The 16660-nt window shown below is 44.6% G+C and overlaps 1 protein-coding gene across 1 annotated transcript in view; it reads right to left on the bottom strand.

Annotated features, from left to right (window-relative positions):
* f5 (coagulation factor V) overlaps window positions 1–16660 on the bottom strand; it is a 130503-nt gene that overhangs the window by 30850 nt on the left and 82993 nt on the right. Inside the window, exon 19 of the mRNA XM_086006708.1 lies at window positions 10400–10471. Coding sequence (XP_085862834.1) covers window positions 10400–10471 — 72 coding nt within the window. The remainder of the gene's footprint in view (window positions 1–10399; window positions 10472–16660) is intronic.

The following is a 16660-nucleotide window of genomic DNA, read 5'->3' as shown; positions in this document are numbered from 1 at the left end:
CCAGCGGCTGAACTGTTCTTCACCAACGGGGTAACCAGAGCCGGTAGAACCGAACGTGCGGGAGAGGGAGAGACAGAGCCGAGCAAGGGGAGAGAGACTGTGCGAGAGCCAGTCCAGCGGCTGAGCTGTCCTCCACCAACGGGGTAACCAGAGCCGGTAGAACCGAACGTGCGGGAGAGGGAGAGACAGAGCCGAGCAAGGGGAGAGAGACTGTGCGAGAGCCAGTCCAGCGGCTGAGCTGTCCTCCACCAACGGGGTAACCAGAGCCGGTAGAACCAAACGTGCGGGAGAGGGAGAGACAGAGCCGAGCAAGGGGAGAGAGACTGTGCGAGAGCCAGTCCAGCGGCTGAACTGTTCTTCACCAACGGGGCACCCAGGGCCGGTAGAACCGAACGTGCGGGAGAGAGAGCGACAGAGCCGGGTACGGAGAGAGAGGCTGCGCGAGAGCCAGTCCAGCGGCTGAACTGTCCTCCGTTAACGGGGTGTACCCAGCGCCGGTAGAGCCGTGCGGGCGGGAGGAAAAGACAGAGCCGAGTAAGGGGAGCTGTGCGAGAGCCAGCCCAGCGGCTGAACCTGTCTGCTGTGGGGAAAGCGTACCCCTTCCACCAGGAAGAAACGCGGGAAGCCGCCATTAGGCAGAGGAGACGACAGAAGCGGGAAACCGCCATTGAAGGGGGCGGGGAGAGAAAGGAAGAGCGGGAAACCGCCATTTTCGCGGGAAAACCGCCATCTTAACTGACATACCGCCAGTGAAGTGGGCGGGGAGAGAAGGAAAGAGCGGGAAACCGCCATTTTCGCGGGAAAACCGCCATCTTAGAAATAAACAAATAAATAAGAATACTTAAAGAAATACTGGTGCCACTCCCAAGGGAAGAAAGATGCCTAAGAGAGGGAATATTAACGATTTTAATTCTGAAATAGAAGACTGGGCCACGTACGTGGAACGCATAGAGATCTATTGCGAAGCCAACAAAATAGAGGAAGACGACAAGGCGATAACATTGCTAAACTCGATGGGGGCAAAAACATACGGGCTCTTGAAGCATCTAATAGCACCAAATAAACCAGCGGATCAGACCTTCGAAGAGATTGTGGCTGTGCTGAAGGACCACTTGAACCCCACACCGTTGATGCTGGCTGAACGATTCAAATTCTACGCAAGAACGCAGAGGAAAGACGAAAGCAATGCGGAATACTTGGTCGAACTGCGTAGGCTAGCGAAATACTGCCAATTCGGAGGGAATCTGACAGAAGCGCTGCGGGACAAGTTCGTATGCGGATTGTCCAAAGAAGGGACGCAGAAGCGACTACTGGAAGAGAACGACCTCACACTGGACCGGGCTGTCCTTATAGCTGCATCGCACGAAGCCGCAGCGAAAGGAACGGCGGAAATGCAACTAAAGGCGGCGGCACTCGGGGTGGACCAAATTACTTCAAGCACAACAAAATGCTACCATTGTGGAAAGACAACGCATGACCAGAATCAATGCTGGTTTAAGAACCAAGAGTGTAGGAAATGTGGCAAACTGGGTCACATCGCGAAGGTATGCCGGTCCGGGAAAAAGACCAACAATCAAAGGAAGCCACCACAAGAAAAGTACAACAAGGTACACAAGGTGGCTGAGAAGAGTTCAGACGAACAGAATTCAGACTCAGACCCAAACAACCAGGAGCTGGGTAGTCTGAGAATCCACAATGTGGGTAAAGAAACGGATCTACAGACCATCTGGGTCATACTAAAAATAGCTGGAGTCCAAGTAAGAATGGAGCTGGACACTGGATCAGCTCTATCAGTCATCAACCGAAGGGACTACCACCGGCTATTCTCTCACATACCTTTAAGAAATACCAAGTTCGTATTACAGACATACACGGGGCATAACGTATACCCCGTGGGGAAAATAAGAGTCAAGGTGAGAGATAGGGGTAAAGAACACCCAAGAATGAACTTGTACGTATTACCTGAGGGAGGACCACCACTTCTAGGACGGGAGTGGATTAAGAAAATAGACATGGAATGGCATTACCTAAAAGCCATAATGAGGGAGGACTCGGTGCAAGCTATTAGCTCAGATTCTGAAATGGATGATGATAAGACCAATTCGAATATGGAAGACAAGGCTAAAAGGGACTTGCCGACGATGGGGAAGAAAACGAAGACATGCAGAAGGACTTATGGTACCAAGAAGAATAAAGCTGCAGAGCAGAACTCCAGGTTGACAGAGAATTCTGAGCCTGTTCAAGCAAAGGATTCATCCACGACGGAAGAACACCGAGCTCGGACGCAAACTTATGTCAAAGTACGACAACAATTAGAACAGTTGAGTGACCGTCTCGTACAAGAGATGAAAAATATGGAAAAGTTTTGGGACACCGAATGGGAGAACCTGGAAAGACAACAGAGACAGCTAGCTCAAGCAGAGAGCGACCATAGAGCCATCGTGGCCAAATACCAATCACATTCCCCTGATGCTGTTCAGGAACTAGAATATTTACAGAACGAACCAAAGGAAGAGGAATCTTCAGGAAGCCAGGATTTTATTCCAGTTCTTCTCTACGACTCCTTACAAGCAGAGTGTGAGAAGTTGAAAGAACAGTATGAACAGGCCCAGGCTACAATTCTGGAGGGGGTTAACTCGGCAACCTCCGAAAAGCTAGTTTCAGTAGAAGCATATGAACAACTAAAGGTTGAACATGAGCAAGAAGTCCAAAGGCTGCAGGAAATTCTTGATGAGCTCAAGGCCAAGACAGACTCATCGGTAGAAGTTCCATCCATAGATGAGAAATTAGAGGTGAAAAACATGGCAGAGCATGAAAGACAGGACGTCCAAGAACTCATAAAAACATTGAAGGACACCCAAGACAAATATGAGGCGGCAATGACCGAGGTTCAACAACTTGAAGAACAGATTCAACTGAGAATCCTTTCAGTGGAAGAAAAGGAAACTGTAAGAAACTCAGAGACTGTAAGAATGGTCCCTGAACATGAACTAGAGAGCATCAGGGCGCAACTTTTCCGAGCGCTGAAAGCCAAAGTTCAAGAGGAACAGAAGGTGGAAGTATTGGAGGAAAAGGTGGATGAAATGGAGAAGACTCTGATCCACCGTGTTCCCAGGGAAGAGTTAACGGTCAGCCAACTCCTTCATATGCTGAAGGACAAGACTCTGCAAGGGGAACACTCTGAACACGAGCTTCAATCTTCAGGGGGAACGAGTTCGGAGCTCTCAAAAGTCACGGAGATAGCTGAGGTGGCAACACAAATTTTACAAGGATGCCAAAAGTACGTTGAATCACGTCAAGGTGAACAGAAGAATGTGGAAACCGTTACTTCAGTAGAAGGATTAAATAGCCTGATAACGCAATTCCCGATGGAAGGGAAGGTATTGAACTCACAAATGAGGTCCGTCGTGAAGGAATGGCAGATAACCCAGGAAGAGCGGGATGAATATGAATGCATGAAGAAGTCTTTCAAGAAAGATGTCTAGGGAAGGAACCACCGTCAGCTAACGTCCAGACGGGTGAGGAGGAAGAAGAAGGCTCTCTCGCTGGCCTAACTCAGGATGAACCCGAATATTACCATGACCTGTTGAGTGACACTGAATATTACGAGGATGTGGTCTGCCCAGCTTGTGATGAAAACTCCCAAAGTGCTGAAATCCGGATGAAGCACTTAAGGTCTAAGGAACATAGAGAGTTGGTGGCGCTACAGCTGGCAGCCGAGAAAGGAGCTCCGAGAGTTTCAAAAAGGCAGAAAAGAAAAAGAAGAAGCAGAAGATAATGACTGTCTAAAATATTAGCACTTCTACCATCTCAGGCGGGACACTACGAAAGGAGCTAAATTAGTTGAAAAACTGGAAAATGTCAAGACAGCCAGTTGGTTGTAAAAGTCCGCACTGCTGGTTCAACAGGACGAAAGTTCAAGCTGTTACGTCAAGAAAAAGGCTAAGGAGGAGTCACGCTTGCCAGGTGAACCGGCTACACCAAAGAAATGTTGTTCGGAACGAGTCAAGATCAGAGACTGAATCTATGAACTGTTTCCGCAGAGACTGAACCTGTGAACTGTTCCCACCGAGATTATATCTGTAAATTGTTTTATATGACATTGACTCCACCGAGATTATATCTGTAATTTGTTTTATAGGAAGTTGAAGATATGTATGTTTAACGGGGACTCTGTGTAATAAGCTAAAAAGGGAGGATTGTAGTGTATGTACCCGTCTACCTTTAAGGGAACTATTGAATGTAACCGTTCACCTTTAAGAGAACTACTTTAGGTGTGGCACTATTTGTTTGGCTTCTGTATACTGTAATACCGATAGTGACCACACCAGTATATAAGTGTTGTGGCCGGATTGCTGGGGCAGATTCGCCCGGACCTTCGAATAGTAAAGACCTGTTTGTTTGTTACTTCCGAAGTCTGTGTATTTATTAACTGCACAACCCACAGACTTTACAGGTTACAGCACGGAAGAAGACCATTCGGCCCATCGAGCCCATGTCGGCTCTCTGCAAGAGTACTTCAGCTAGTCCCACTCCCCCGCCCTTTCCCCGTAACCCTGCAAATGTTTTTCCTTCAGACACTTATCCAACTCCCTTTTGAAAGTCGTGATTGAATCTGCCTCCACCACCCTTTCAGGCAGTGCATTCCAGATCCTAACCACTCGCTGCGTAAAAATGTTTTTCATGTCGCCTTTGGTTCTTCTGTCAATCACCTTAAATCAGTGTCCTCTGGTTCTCGACCCTTCCACCAACGGAAACAGTTTCTCTCTATCTACTCTGTCCAGATCCCTCATGATTTTGAACACCTCTATCAAATCTCCTCTCAATCTTCTCTGCTCAAAGGACAATAACCCCAGCTTCTCCAGTCTATCCACGTAACTGAAGTCCCTCATCCCTGGAATCATTCTCGTAAATCTTTTTTGCACCCTCTCTAAGGCCTTCACATCTTTCCTAAAGTGCGGTACCCAGAATTGGACACAATACCCCAATTGAGGCTGAACCTGTGTTTTATACAGGTTCATCATAATTTCCACACTTTTGTACTCTACATCTATTCATGAAGCCCAGTATCCCACATGCTTTTTTAACTGCTTCCTCAACCTGCCCTGACATCTTCAACGATTTGTGCACATATATCCCCTGGTCTTTCTGTTTATACATCCCCTTTTAGGATTGTATCTTTTAGTTTATATTTCCTCTCTTCATTCTTTCTACTAAAATGTATCACTTCACACTTTTCTGCGTTAAATTTCATCTGCCATATGTCCGCCCATTCCACCAGCCTGTCTATGTCCTCTTGAAGTCTAACACTCTCCTCCTCACTGTTCACTATACTTCCAAGTTTTGTCATCTGCAAATTTTGAAGTTGTGCCCTGTACACCCACATCCAAGTCATTAATATATATCAAGAAAAGCAGCGGTCCTAGAAGCGACCTCTGGGGAACACCACATTCCGAAAAACAACCATTCACCATTACTCTGTTTCCTGTCACTTAGCCAATTTTGTATCCATGCTGCCACTGCCCCTTTTATTCCATGGGCTTCAACTTTGCTGGCAAGCCTATTATGTGGCACTTTGTTGAATTCCTTTTGGAAATCCATATACACCACGTCAACCGCATTGCCCTCATCAACCCTCTATGTTACCTCATCAAAAAACTTGATCAAGTTAGTTAAACACAATTTGCCTTTAACAAATCCATGTTGGCTTTCCTTAATTAATCCACACTTGTCCAAGTGACTGTTAAGTTTGTCCCTGATTATTGTTTCTAAAAGCTTCCCCACTATCGAGATTAAACTGACTGATCTGTAGTTGCTGGGTTTATCTTTACACCCTTTTTTGAACAAGAGTGTAATATTTGCAATTCTCCAGTCCTCTGGCACCACCCCCGTTTCTAAGGAGGATTGGAAGATTATGGTCAGTACCTCCGCGATTTCTTCCTTCACTTCCCTCAGCGTCCTAGGATGCATCCCATCTGGTCCTGGTGACTTATCTACCTTAAGTACAGCCAGCCTTTCTAGTATCTCCTCTTTATCAATTTTTATCCCATCCACTACCTCCTCCTTCACTATATCTATGGCAGCATCTTCTTCCTTGGTGAAGACAGATGCAAAGTACTCATTTAACACCTCAGCCATACCCTCTGCCTCCATGCATAGGTCTCCTTTTTGGTTCCTATTTGGCCCCACCCCTCCTCTTACTACCCATTTACTATTTATATGCCTATAGAAGACTTTTGGATTACCTTTTATGTTAGTTGCCATTCTATTCTCATATCCTCGGCCCCTCTTTTTTTCTTTTTCACTTCTCCTCTGAACTTTCTATATTTAGCCTGATTCTCAGATGTATTCTTGACCTGACATCTGTCATACACGCTCTTTTTCTGCTTCATCTTACTCTCTCTTTCGTCATCCAGGGAGCTCTGATTTTAGTTGCCCTACCTTTCCCCCTAGTGGGAATGTACCTCGACTGTACCTGAACTATTTCCTCTTTAAAGGCAGCCCATTGTTCCATTACAGTTTTGCCTGCCAATCTTTGATTCCAATTTACCTGGGCCAGATCCGTTCTCATCCCACTGAAATTGGCCTTCCTCCAATTAAGTAATTTTACTCTAGATTGCTCCCTGTCCTTTTCCATAGCTAATCTAAACCTTATGATACTGTGATCACTGTTCCCTAAATGTTCACCTTCTGATCCTTGCTCCACTTGACCCACCTCATTCCCCAGAATCAGATCCAGCACTGCCTTCTTCCTCACTGGGCTGGAAACGTACTGATCAAGAAAGTTCTCCTGAACACACTTCAGAAATTCTTCCCCCTCTCTGCCCTTTACACTATTACTATCCCAGTCTATATTAGGATAATTGAAGTCCCCCCATTATCACTATTCTATAGTTCTTGCACCTCTCTGTAATTTCTCTGCAAATTTGCACCACCATATTTTTCCCACTAGTTGGTGGCCTATAGAATACACCTAGTAGTGTAATGGCACCTCTATTATTTCTCAACTCCAGCCATATAGATTCTGTCCTTGACCCCTCCAGGACATCCTCTCTCTCCAGCACTATAACATTCCCCTTAATCAATGCTGCCACACCACCTCCTATCTTTCCTGAACACCTTATATCCAGGAATATTTAATACCCAATCCTGCCCTTTTTTGAGCCAGGTCTCCGTTATTGCCACGTCCTGAGGTCGTAAAAGGCGATGATAGTAAATGTCACGCTGTTGAGTCACTTTTTACAGGCTAAACTCCTGTACTATATTTATTTACAAATATAGTGATTCATAAACACAAGAAAAGCAAGATAGTATACAGCACCAGTAGCAGCTACACTATGTACCAACTGGGTTTTGTTTGTTATTTCCATTTTCTCTCAGTGAACTCTTTAAAAAAAGACTTGCCTTTCATGACCTCAGGACGTCCCAAAGCGCTTTACAGCCAATGAAGTACTTTTGAAGTGTAGCCATTGTTGTAATGTAGGAAACACAGCAGCCAATTTGCACACACCAAGCTCCTACAAACAGCAATGTGATAATGACTAGATAATCTGTTTTTTTAGTGATATTGATTGAGGGATAAATATTGGCCAGGACACTGGGGATAACTCCCCTGCTCTTCTTCAAAATAGTGTCATGGGATCTTTTACATCCACCTGAGAGAACAGACAGGCCTCGGTTTAACATCTCATCTGAAAGATGGCACCTCTGACATTGCAGCACTCCCTCAGCACTGCACTGGAGCGCCAGCCTAGATTTTTGTGCTCAAGTCGCTGGTGACAGACAAGGTTAACATGACAGTCTCTGGTGGTACATGTGCTGACAGAGCTTGTCTATTTCCAGCATGTGTAGATTTTTTTCTTTTTATCACTACTGGGGAATGTGATTACCTTCCCAATGTTGTACCCAATGACGGTATCAAGCATGCCAAAAGTTTGGTATAGTCAAGGACCCTAGTGCATAAGAGACTGCACAGGCATAGAAACCACCACAAACATTTTCCATGCCAGAACCGTTGTATTGCAATGAATGAATGCTAGTGTTTCCAATCTGAATTATGTCAGCTGGCATTGGCCTTTCAATCCCCACTGATTTGGAATTTGATAATCCTCATGCATTTCATACTTTGTACAATTCCCTGCTGACCTTTGCGGCTAGATGGCTTCTAATAAATCAGCTGATTGAGTGGCTGAGATTAATGAGTGATAATTGAGTGGCCTGCCTAGCAAGTGAAGTGTCCACAGCGTGAAATGCATTGAATACATGCTGGTGTTTATAAACTGTGTCTCCTGGTATGGTGATAAGAGCTGCAGTGTTAAGCATTAAGATTACAGATTTCTATCAGTTGGTTTGAATAATGGTATTCAGCGCTTGTTAAGTGTAATACCACTTGGTTATTGCACCTGTCTGTCAACAACAGCTGGGCTCATGACACTTTAGATATACGAAGAGAGACACTGGTGTAATTTTCAATTCTAATTTGAAATGAGAAAATGTTTACAATGCTGTAAATACTACCCGAGAGGGCTGTAGAGGCTCAGTCGTTGAGTATATTCAAGACAGAGATCGATAGATTTTTGGATATTAAGGGAATCAAGGGATATGGGGATAGTGCAGGAAAGTGAAGATGAGGTAGAAGATCAGCCATGATCTTATTGAATGGCGGAGCAGGCTCGAGGGGCTGAATGGCCTACTCCTGCTCTTATTTCTTATATTCTTACTTGTACTTTAAACAGGGGGGAATGTTAACCCCCAAGGACAGGTGGGTTGGGGGCAGGTGGGAAGGTAAAAATTTTGTGCCAGCTGTGGCTCAGTTGGTAGCACTCTCGCCTCTGAGTCAGAAGGTTGTGGGTTCAAGTCCCACTCCAGGGACTTGAGCACATAAAGCTAGGCTTGACACTCCAGTGCAGTACTGAGGGAGTGCTGCACTGTCAGAGGTGCCGTCTTTCAGATGAGACGTTAAACCGAGGTCCTGTCTGCTTTCTCAGGGTAAAAGATCCCATGGCACTATTTTGAAGAAGAGCAGGGGAGTTATCCCCGGTGTCCTGGCCAATATTTATCCCTCAACCAACATAACAAAAACAGGTTATCTGGTCATTATCACATTGCTGTTTGTGGGAGCTTGCTGTGCGCAAATTGGCTGCCGCGTTTCCCACATTACAACAGTGACTCCACTTCAAATAGTACTTCATTGGCTGTAAAGCACTTTGAGACGTCCGGTGAATTTAAAAGGCGCTATATAAATGCAAGATTTTCTTTTTTCAAAATTCTCAAACCCGAGACCAACCCATCTCCAATGCCCCCACTTCCGCATTTAACAGAGGCACGTTTGAATGCGTGTGAGTAATCTGCTCAACGGAGGCGGGTCGACCATTATCACATGCTAATGAGGTGCATTTGAAGAGATTTCAACAGGGATTTGAATTTTTCTTATTCATTCCCGGGATGTGGGCATCGCTGGCAATGCCAGCATTTATTGCCCATCACTAATTGCCCTTGAGAAACTGGTGGTGAGCTTCCTTCTTGAACCACTGCAATCCATGTGGTGAAGGTAATCCCACAGTGCTGTCAGGGAGGCAGTTCCAGGATTTTGACCCAGCAATGATGAAGGAATGGCGATATATTTCTAAGTCAGGATAGTGTGTGACTTAGAGGGGAACTTGGAGGTGATGGGGTTCCCATGCCCTTTTGCCTTTGTCCTAGGTGATAGAGGTCGCGGGTTTGGGAGGTGCTGCCGATGAAGCCTTGGTGAGTTGCTGCGAGTAGATGGTACACACGGTGCGCCGGTGGTGGAGGGAGTGAGTGTTTAAGGTGGTGGATGGGGTATCAATCAAGTGGGCTGCTTTGTCCTGGATGGTGTCGAGCTTCTTGAGTGTTGTTGGAGCTGCACTCATCTAGGCAAGTGGAGAGTATTCCATCACACTCCTGACTTGTGCCTTGTAGATGGTGGAAAGGCTCTGGGGAGTCAGGAGGTGAGACACTCGCCCAGAATACCCAGCCTCTGACCTGCTCTTACTGTGCAGGTGTGGCCACAGTATTTACGTAGCTGGTCCAGAAATGTATCAGAAATGCAATGTACCAGAAAGACACCCTGTAATGCTCCAGTGAGAGACTTCCCATACCAGCCTGTGACTTTGCTAAATGAAAATTAGTGCTGGATTACGTTTGTTTTATGCTGAGCAGTCACATTGTCTAGACTCTGACCTAGAATTGCCCAAATTGTTTTTGTTTATGACACACATTGGAGAGATAAGGTTTTCATCTTAGTTTTTACTGGATTCAAGTCAGACCAGCGAGCTGAAGGACAGTGGGCTGATCCACTGCATCACCTAGTCCTCCCATTTTCACATGTTTTAGAAACAAGTTGCATCTTTGAAAATAACAGTGGCAAAGCACTTACCTACATGGTCTGTTGCAGTGATCTGTTGATCAGTTATACTTCCAGATGCCATACCCAAGGGATAATCACAATCTATACAGGAAGCGAAGAGTGTATTGCATTAGATATAATCTGGAAGAATTCCACTTTCTAAATCCTTTTGTTCAGTCTATATTGTTGAAGGTGATTAATCCGTTACTGTAGCTGTCAGGACAGTGTAAAAAGTAACAGATAATGGTTGAAATTAAAAGGAAAGTATGAACATTCTACAGCCTGCATGCGAAGACTGATAGCATTATTCGTGTTTATATTCATTCGGATGTGCCGCCCAGAGGTGTAGAACCTTGGTGTATAGCTTGACCCCAAACTCAGCTTCCTCCCCTCCCCTAAATCTGATCTGCCACCAAAACTGCTTTTCTTCCAGCTCCACAACATTGCTTCTCTCCCCCTTCTCCATCAAAAACCTCATCCACACCTTTCTCACCTCTGGCTGAGCCTTTCCAACATGCTCCTTGGTGACTTGCATGTTTTTACTATTTATAAACTACAAGTCATCCAGAGTACTGTGGCCATGTCCTCCCTCGTATTAAGGCCCACATCCCCAATAACTCCTGTCCTCACTGAGTTACATTGGCTTCCTGTGTCCCAGAGGATCGACTTTTAAAATTCTCATCCTCACCTTTCAATCTCACCATGGCCTCGCTCCACCCCCTATGTTGCTGTGTGCATCTCCTGGTCTTCCAGCATTGGCCTATTTCTTGTTCCCCGCTCCTCTGCCCTGCCACTCCTTCAGTCACCTTGCTCTACCCCTGGAACTTCCACCCTCAGTATCTCTGGAAGCCTCCGTCCCCCCATCTTCAAAAACGCCCTTAAGACCTGCCTATTTGATTATTCCTTTCCCCACTCCTCCCCGGGTTCTGTCTCCACTCACTACCAACCACCCTGTAAAGCATTCTGGAATGTCTTTGTATGTAATGGGTGCTATAGAAATATACATTCATGCTGTTTCTTTTTTTGCTAAAATCAGTGACAAAGTCATGAAAGCAGTAATGCCAACCTCACCGTTTCATAAATCAAGAGACGAATTCTTAAAAATCATGAGATTTGGTACAGAAATCATGAGTTGCTATTTTTTTCAAACATAAACCAATATAGATTGACAGTTGGTTAATAAACCTCATTAGTGGCTTTATTTAATCTCTAACAGGTCACAGCTCTTTACAAAAATGACGTTAAAGCATCTGAAAATGCTTCACAAAACACTTTTTAAAAATGCTACCTATTATCACCATGTTGCTACGTTTGGGTACTCCCTTTGAGTTTCAGGCGGGTGCTTTTTCAGTATCAGGTAAGCGCAAAATTATTGTATTCTAAATACCTGATACCTTATTACCTGAGCCACGAGCGAATTTGGCTAGGATAAATAAAATTAAAGAGTTAAATGCGTGGCTCAAAGACTGGTGTGGGAGAAATGGGTTTTGCTTCCTGGGACACTGGCACCAGTACTGGGACAGGAGGGAGCTGTTCCGTTGGGACGGACTCCACTTGGCCAGTGCTGGGACTAGAGTCCTGGCGAATCGAATAACTAGGGCTGTAGAGAGGGCTTTAAACTAATTAGTGGGGGGGAGGTTTCTAGAGTGCAAATAGCAGAAATGACAACGGAGAAGGTCATAGACTTAGGTAGCAGTGGGGAAATTAAAAAACAGAACGTGTCAGGAAGGGACAGAAGGTATGGAGTAAAAGGTAAAGTAGTAAAAGGGGAAAAAACAGGAACTAAGTGTCACAAAACATATTTGAAAGTTCTTTATCTGAATGCACGTAGCATTCATAACAAAATGAATGAGTTAACAGCACAAATAACTACATATGGGTATGGTCTTGGGGCCATTACAGAAACATGGCGCAGGGTGACCATGACTGGGAATTAAACATACCAGGTTATTTAACAATCAGGAAGGACAGGCAGGAAGGGAGGGGAGGTGGGGTGGCTATGTTAATAAAGGAAGGAATAACTATAATACAGAGAAATGATATTGGGTCAAAGGAGCAGGATAGTGAAACAGTTTGGGTAGAGATAAGGAATAATAAGGGGAAAAAAACACTAGTGGGCGTAGTCTATAGGCCTCCGAACAGTTGCAACTCTGTTGGACGGAGTATTAATCAGGAAATAGTTGAGGCTTGTAATAAGGGAACAGCTATAATTATGGGGGATTTTAACTACCATATTAACTGGACAAATCAAACTGGGCAGAGCAGCCTTGAGGATGAGTTCATTGAGTGTATTAGGGATGGGTTTCTTGAGCAGTATGTAACTGAACCGACCAGGGGGCAAGCAACCTTAGATTTGGTCCTGTGTAATGAGACAGGATTAATTAAAAATGTCCTAGTAAAGGATCCCCTTGGAATGAGTGACCATAACATGGTTGAATTCCATATTCAAGTAGAGGGTGAGAAGGTTGGATCTCAAACAAGCGTGCTGAGCTTGAATAAAGGAGACTTTGAAGGTATGAGAGCGGAATTGATTAGAGTGGACTGGGAAAATAGATTAAAGGGTAAGACGGTACATGATCAGTGGTGTACATTTAAGGAGTTATTTTACAACTTCCAAAAAATATATATTCCACTGAGGAAAAAAGGGTGTAAAAGAATACAATACTGGAAAGTGTGAGGTTATGCACTTTGGCAGGAAAAATCATAGAGCAAGTTATTATCTTAATGGCAAGAAACTGGAAAGTGCTGTAGTACAAAGGGATCTGGGGGTCCTGGTGCACGAAACTCAAAAAGTTAGTATGCAGGTGCAGCAAGTGATTAAGAAGGCCAATGGAATGTTGGCTTTTATTGCTAGGGGGATAGAATATAAAAACAGGGAGGTATTGCTGCAGTTATACAAGGTATTGGTGAGACCGCACCTGGAATACTGCATACAGTTTTGGTGTCCATACTTAAGAAAAGACATACTTGCTCTCGAGTCAGTACAAAGAAGGTTCACTTGGTTAATCCCGGGGATGAGGGGGTGGTCATATGAGGAGAGGTTGAGTAGATTGGGACTCTACTCATTGGAGTTCAGAAGAATGAGAGGCGATCTTATTGAAACATATAAGATTGTGAAGGGGCTTGATCGGGTGGATGCGGTGAGGATGTTCCCAATGATGGGTGAAACTAGAACTAGGGGGCAGAATCTTAAAATAAGGGGCTGCTCTTTCAAAACTGAGATGAGGAGAAACTTCTTCACTCAGAGGGTGGTAGGTTTGTGGAATTTGCTGCCCCAGAAAGCTGTGGAAGCTACATCATTAAATAAATTTAAAACAGAAATAGTTTCCTAGAAGTAAAGGGAATTAAGGGTTACGGGGAGCGGGCAGGAAATTGGACATGAGTCTAGGTTCGGAATGGTCATGGCCCTGTGGGTAGTGGAGCGGGCCCAGGGGCCGTGTAGCCTGTTCTGTTCCTACTTCTTGTGTTCTAATTCTGTGTTAGATTTCAGGAGATGGTTTTATTCCTGTTCCTGGCTGGGGTGGAGATCGCCTTTACAGAAGGTAAGTACTGTAGAAAATATAGGGACAGAGTGATCTCCTGGAAGAGTTTTGATCGCCTAGATGGGTCGGAGAGGAATTTCCCAGATTTTTTCTCCCAAATTGGCCATTGGGTTTTTTATCTGGTTTTTCGCCTCTCCCGGGAGATCACATGGGTTCGGGTGGGATGGAGAGTGATAGAAGATTTGAGGTTAGGATCAGATCAGCCATGATCTTATTGAATGGTGGAGCAGGCTCGAGGGGCCGATTGGCCTACTCCTGCTCCTATTTCTTATGTTCTATGTTTAAAAATTGCCAATGCTGAACACAGTCTATTAAGGACATCCTTCCACATTCATGTTGGTGTTGTACCTTAGGGGAGGGATATTGGCAGCACATGTATTGTACGTTCCAAGATGATTGGCAAATAGGGGCAGCATCTACAGTGTTTAAGAGGTCAGCTTGACCTGCACTTTACCAGCTTTAGGCTGCTTTTGCTAAATGTTTTCAGGGTTTTACTTTTCTGCCAGGGATCCTTGAGATCTCTTAAATTCTAAGCTAATGCAACCGTAATCTTGATTAGAGATTATTTTTCCCTCGCTACATGGCACATAAGAATTCAATTGGGAGAAAACAAGTCCAATTGTTTTCACAATATAAATAATATTTACAGAAGCACACGTCCCTCAGTTACGTCTCTAATTTAGTTTGTTTGTACAAAACCCAAATCTAATCGACTGCTCCCACCCTGCAGCGCTTCCTTTACCTTGAAAGCGGCGTCCACGGTGGTCGGTCTGAATGTTTGATTGTAAAACCAGCCAATCGCTTTTAAGGGTAGCCAATGAGCACGGTCAAGGGGCGGAACCTGGTGGCGGACCGTTTGGCGAGGTGGATTGTGAACACAGAGCACCTCTGCCTTATACAATGAGCAGCCCGGTGCGAGCTACTGGCAGCGCTAAATTACGCACACCAGGCCAGGCAAGGCAAGTCTACACTGTCCATCTTTTACAATAAGAAAGCGCGTGTCTCCGGGGAGCGTTCCAATCCCTGTGGCCTATGCTGAGCGGCTCTGCCATGCACTAACCAATCAGAGTATGGCTGTGCTGTTCAACTCCCGCCCAGCGTCATTGCGCCATTCCCTGAAAATAAATCGCGAGATTTCGCTGTTGAATTAATAATAATAGGATTGGGCAGAGTCAACACGAATTTATGAAAGGGAAATCGTGTTTGACAAATCTGTTAGAGTTTTTTGAGGTTGTAACTTGCAGAATAGATAAAGGGGAACCAGCGGATGTGGTGTATTTGGATTTTCAGAAGGCATTCAATAAGGTGCCACACAAGAGGTTATTAAACAAAATTAGGGCTCATGGGATTGGGGGTAATATACTAGCATGGACTGAGGATTGGTTAACGAACAGAAAACAGAGAGTAGGAATAAACGGGTCATTTTCGGGTTGGCAGGCTGTAACTAGTGAAGTACCGCAAGGATCAGTGCTTGGGCCTCAGCTATTCACAATCTACATCAATGATTTGGATGAGGGACCAAATGTAATATATCCAAGTTTGCTGATGATACAAAGCTGGGTGGGAATGTAAGTTGTGAGGAGGATGCAAGGAGGCTTCAAGGGGATATAGACGGGCTAAGTGAGTGGGCAAGAACATGGCAAATGGAATATAATGTGGAGAAATGTGAAGTCATCCACTTTGGTAGGAAAAATAGAAAAGCAGAGTATTTTTTAAATGGTGAAAGATTGGGAAATGTTGGTGTTCAGAGGGACCTGGGTGTCCTTATACACGAATTACTGAAAGTTAACATGCAGGTACAGCAAGCAATTAGGAAAGCAAATGGTATGTTGGCCTTTATTACAAGAGGATTTGAGTATAAGAGTAAAGACGTCTTACTGCAAATTATATAGGGCCCTGGTGAGAGCACACCTGGAATATTGTGTTCAGCTTTGGTCTCCTTACCTGGGGAAGGATATACTTGCCATAGAGGGAGTGCAACAAAGGTTCACCAGACTGGTTCCTGGGATGGGGGGATTGTCCTATGGGGAGAGATTGAGTAGACTAGGCCTATATTCTCTAGAGTTTAGCAGGCTGAGAGGTGGTCTCATTGAAACATACAAAATTATTATAGGACTTGACAGGGTAGATGCAGGGAGGATGTTTCCCCTGGCTGGGGAGTCTAGAACCAGAGGGCACAGTCTCAGAATAAGGGGTCAGCCATTTAGGACTGAGATGAGGAGAAATTTCTTCACTCAGAGGGTGGTGAATCTTTGGGATTCTCTATCCCAGAGGGCTAAGGAGGCTCAGTCATTGAATATATTCAAGACAGAGATCGATAGATTTTTGAATATTAAGGGAATAGGGAATCAAGGGATATGGGGATAGGGCAGGAAAGTGGAGATGAGGTAGAAGATCAGCCATGATCTTGTTGAATGGCGGAGCAGGCTCGAAGGGCTAAATGGCAAACTCCTGCTCTTATTTCTTATGTTCTAATTGTGAGATTGCGAGTTGTGTTAAATTATCATTAAAATTTGCATGTCTCACGATTAATTCGGGAGAGTTGGCATTACTGTGAAAGGAGAGAAGAATTAACCGGGTAACTACAGACCAGTTAGTCTAACGTCAGTCTTAGGTCAACTCTTAGGATCCAAAATTTGTAATAAAATTAGTGATTATTTAGAAATACGTGGGTTAATCTATGACAGCCAGCATGGATTTGTTAAAGACAAATCATGTTTGACAAATTTAATAGAGCTTTTTGGAGAAG

This window comes from Somniosus microcephalus, chromosome 14 (genome assembly GCF_052327205.1).
Source record: "Somniosus microcephalus isolate GS21.2 chromosome 14, FLI_Smic_1.0, whole genome shotgun sequence".
In the NCBI taxonomy this organism is placed as follows: Eukaryota; Metazoa; Chordata; class Chondrichthyes; order Squaliformes; family Somniosidae; genus Somniosus; species Somniosus microcephalus.
This window is presented reverse-complemented; position numbering and strand designations above follow the sequence as displayed.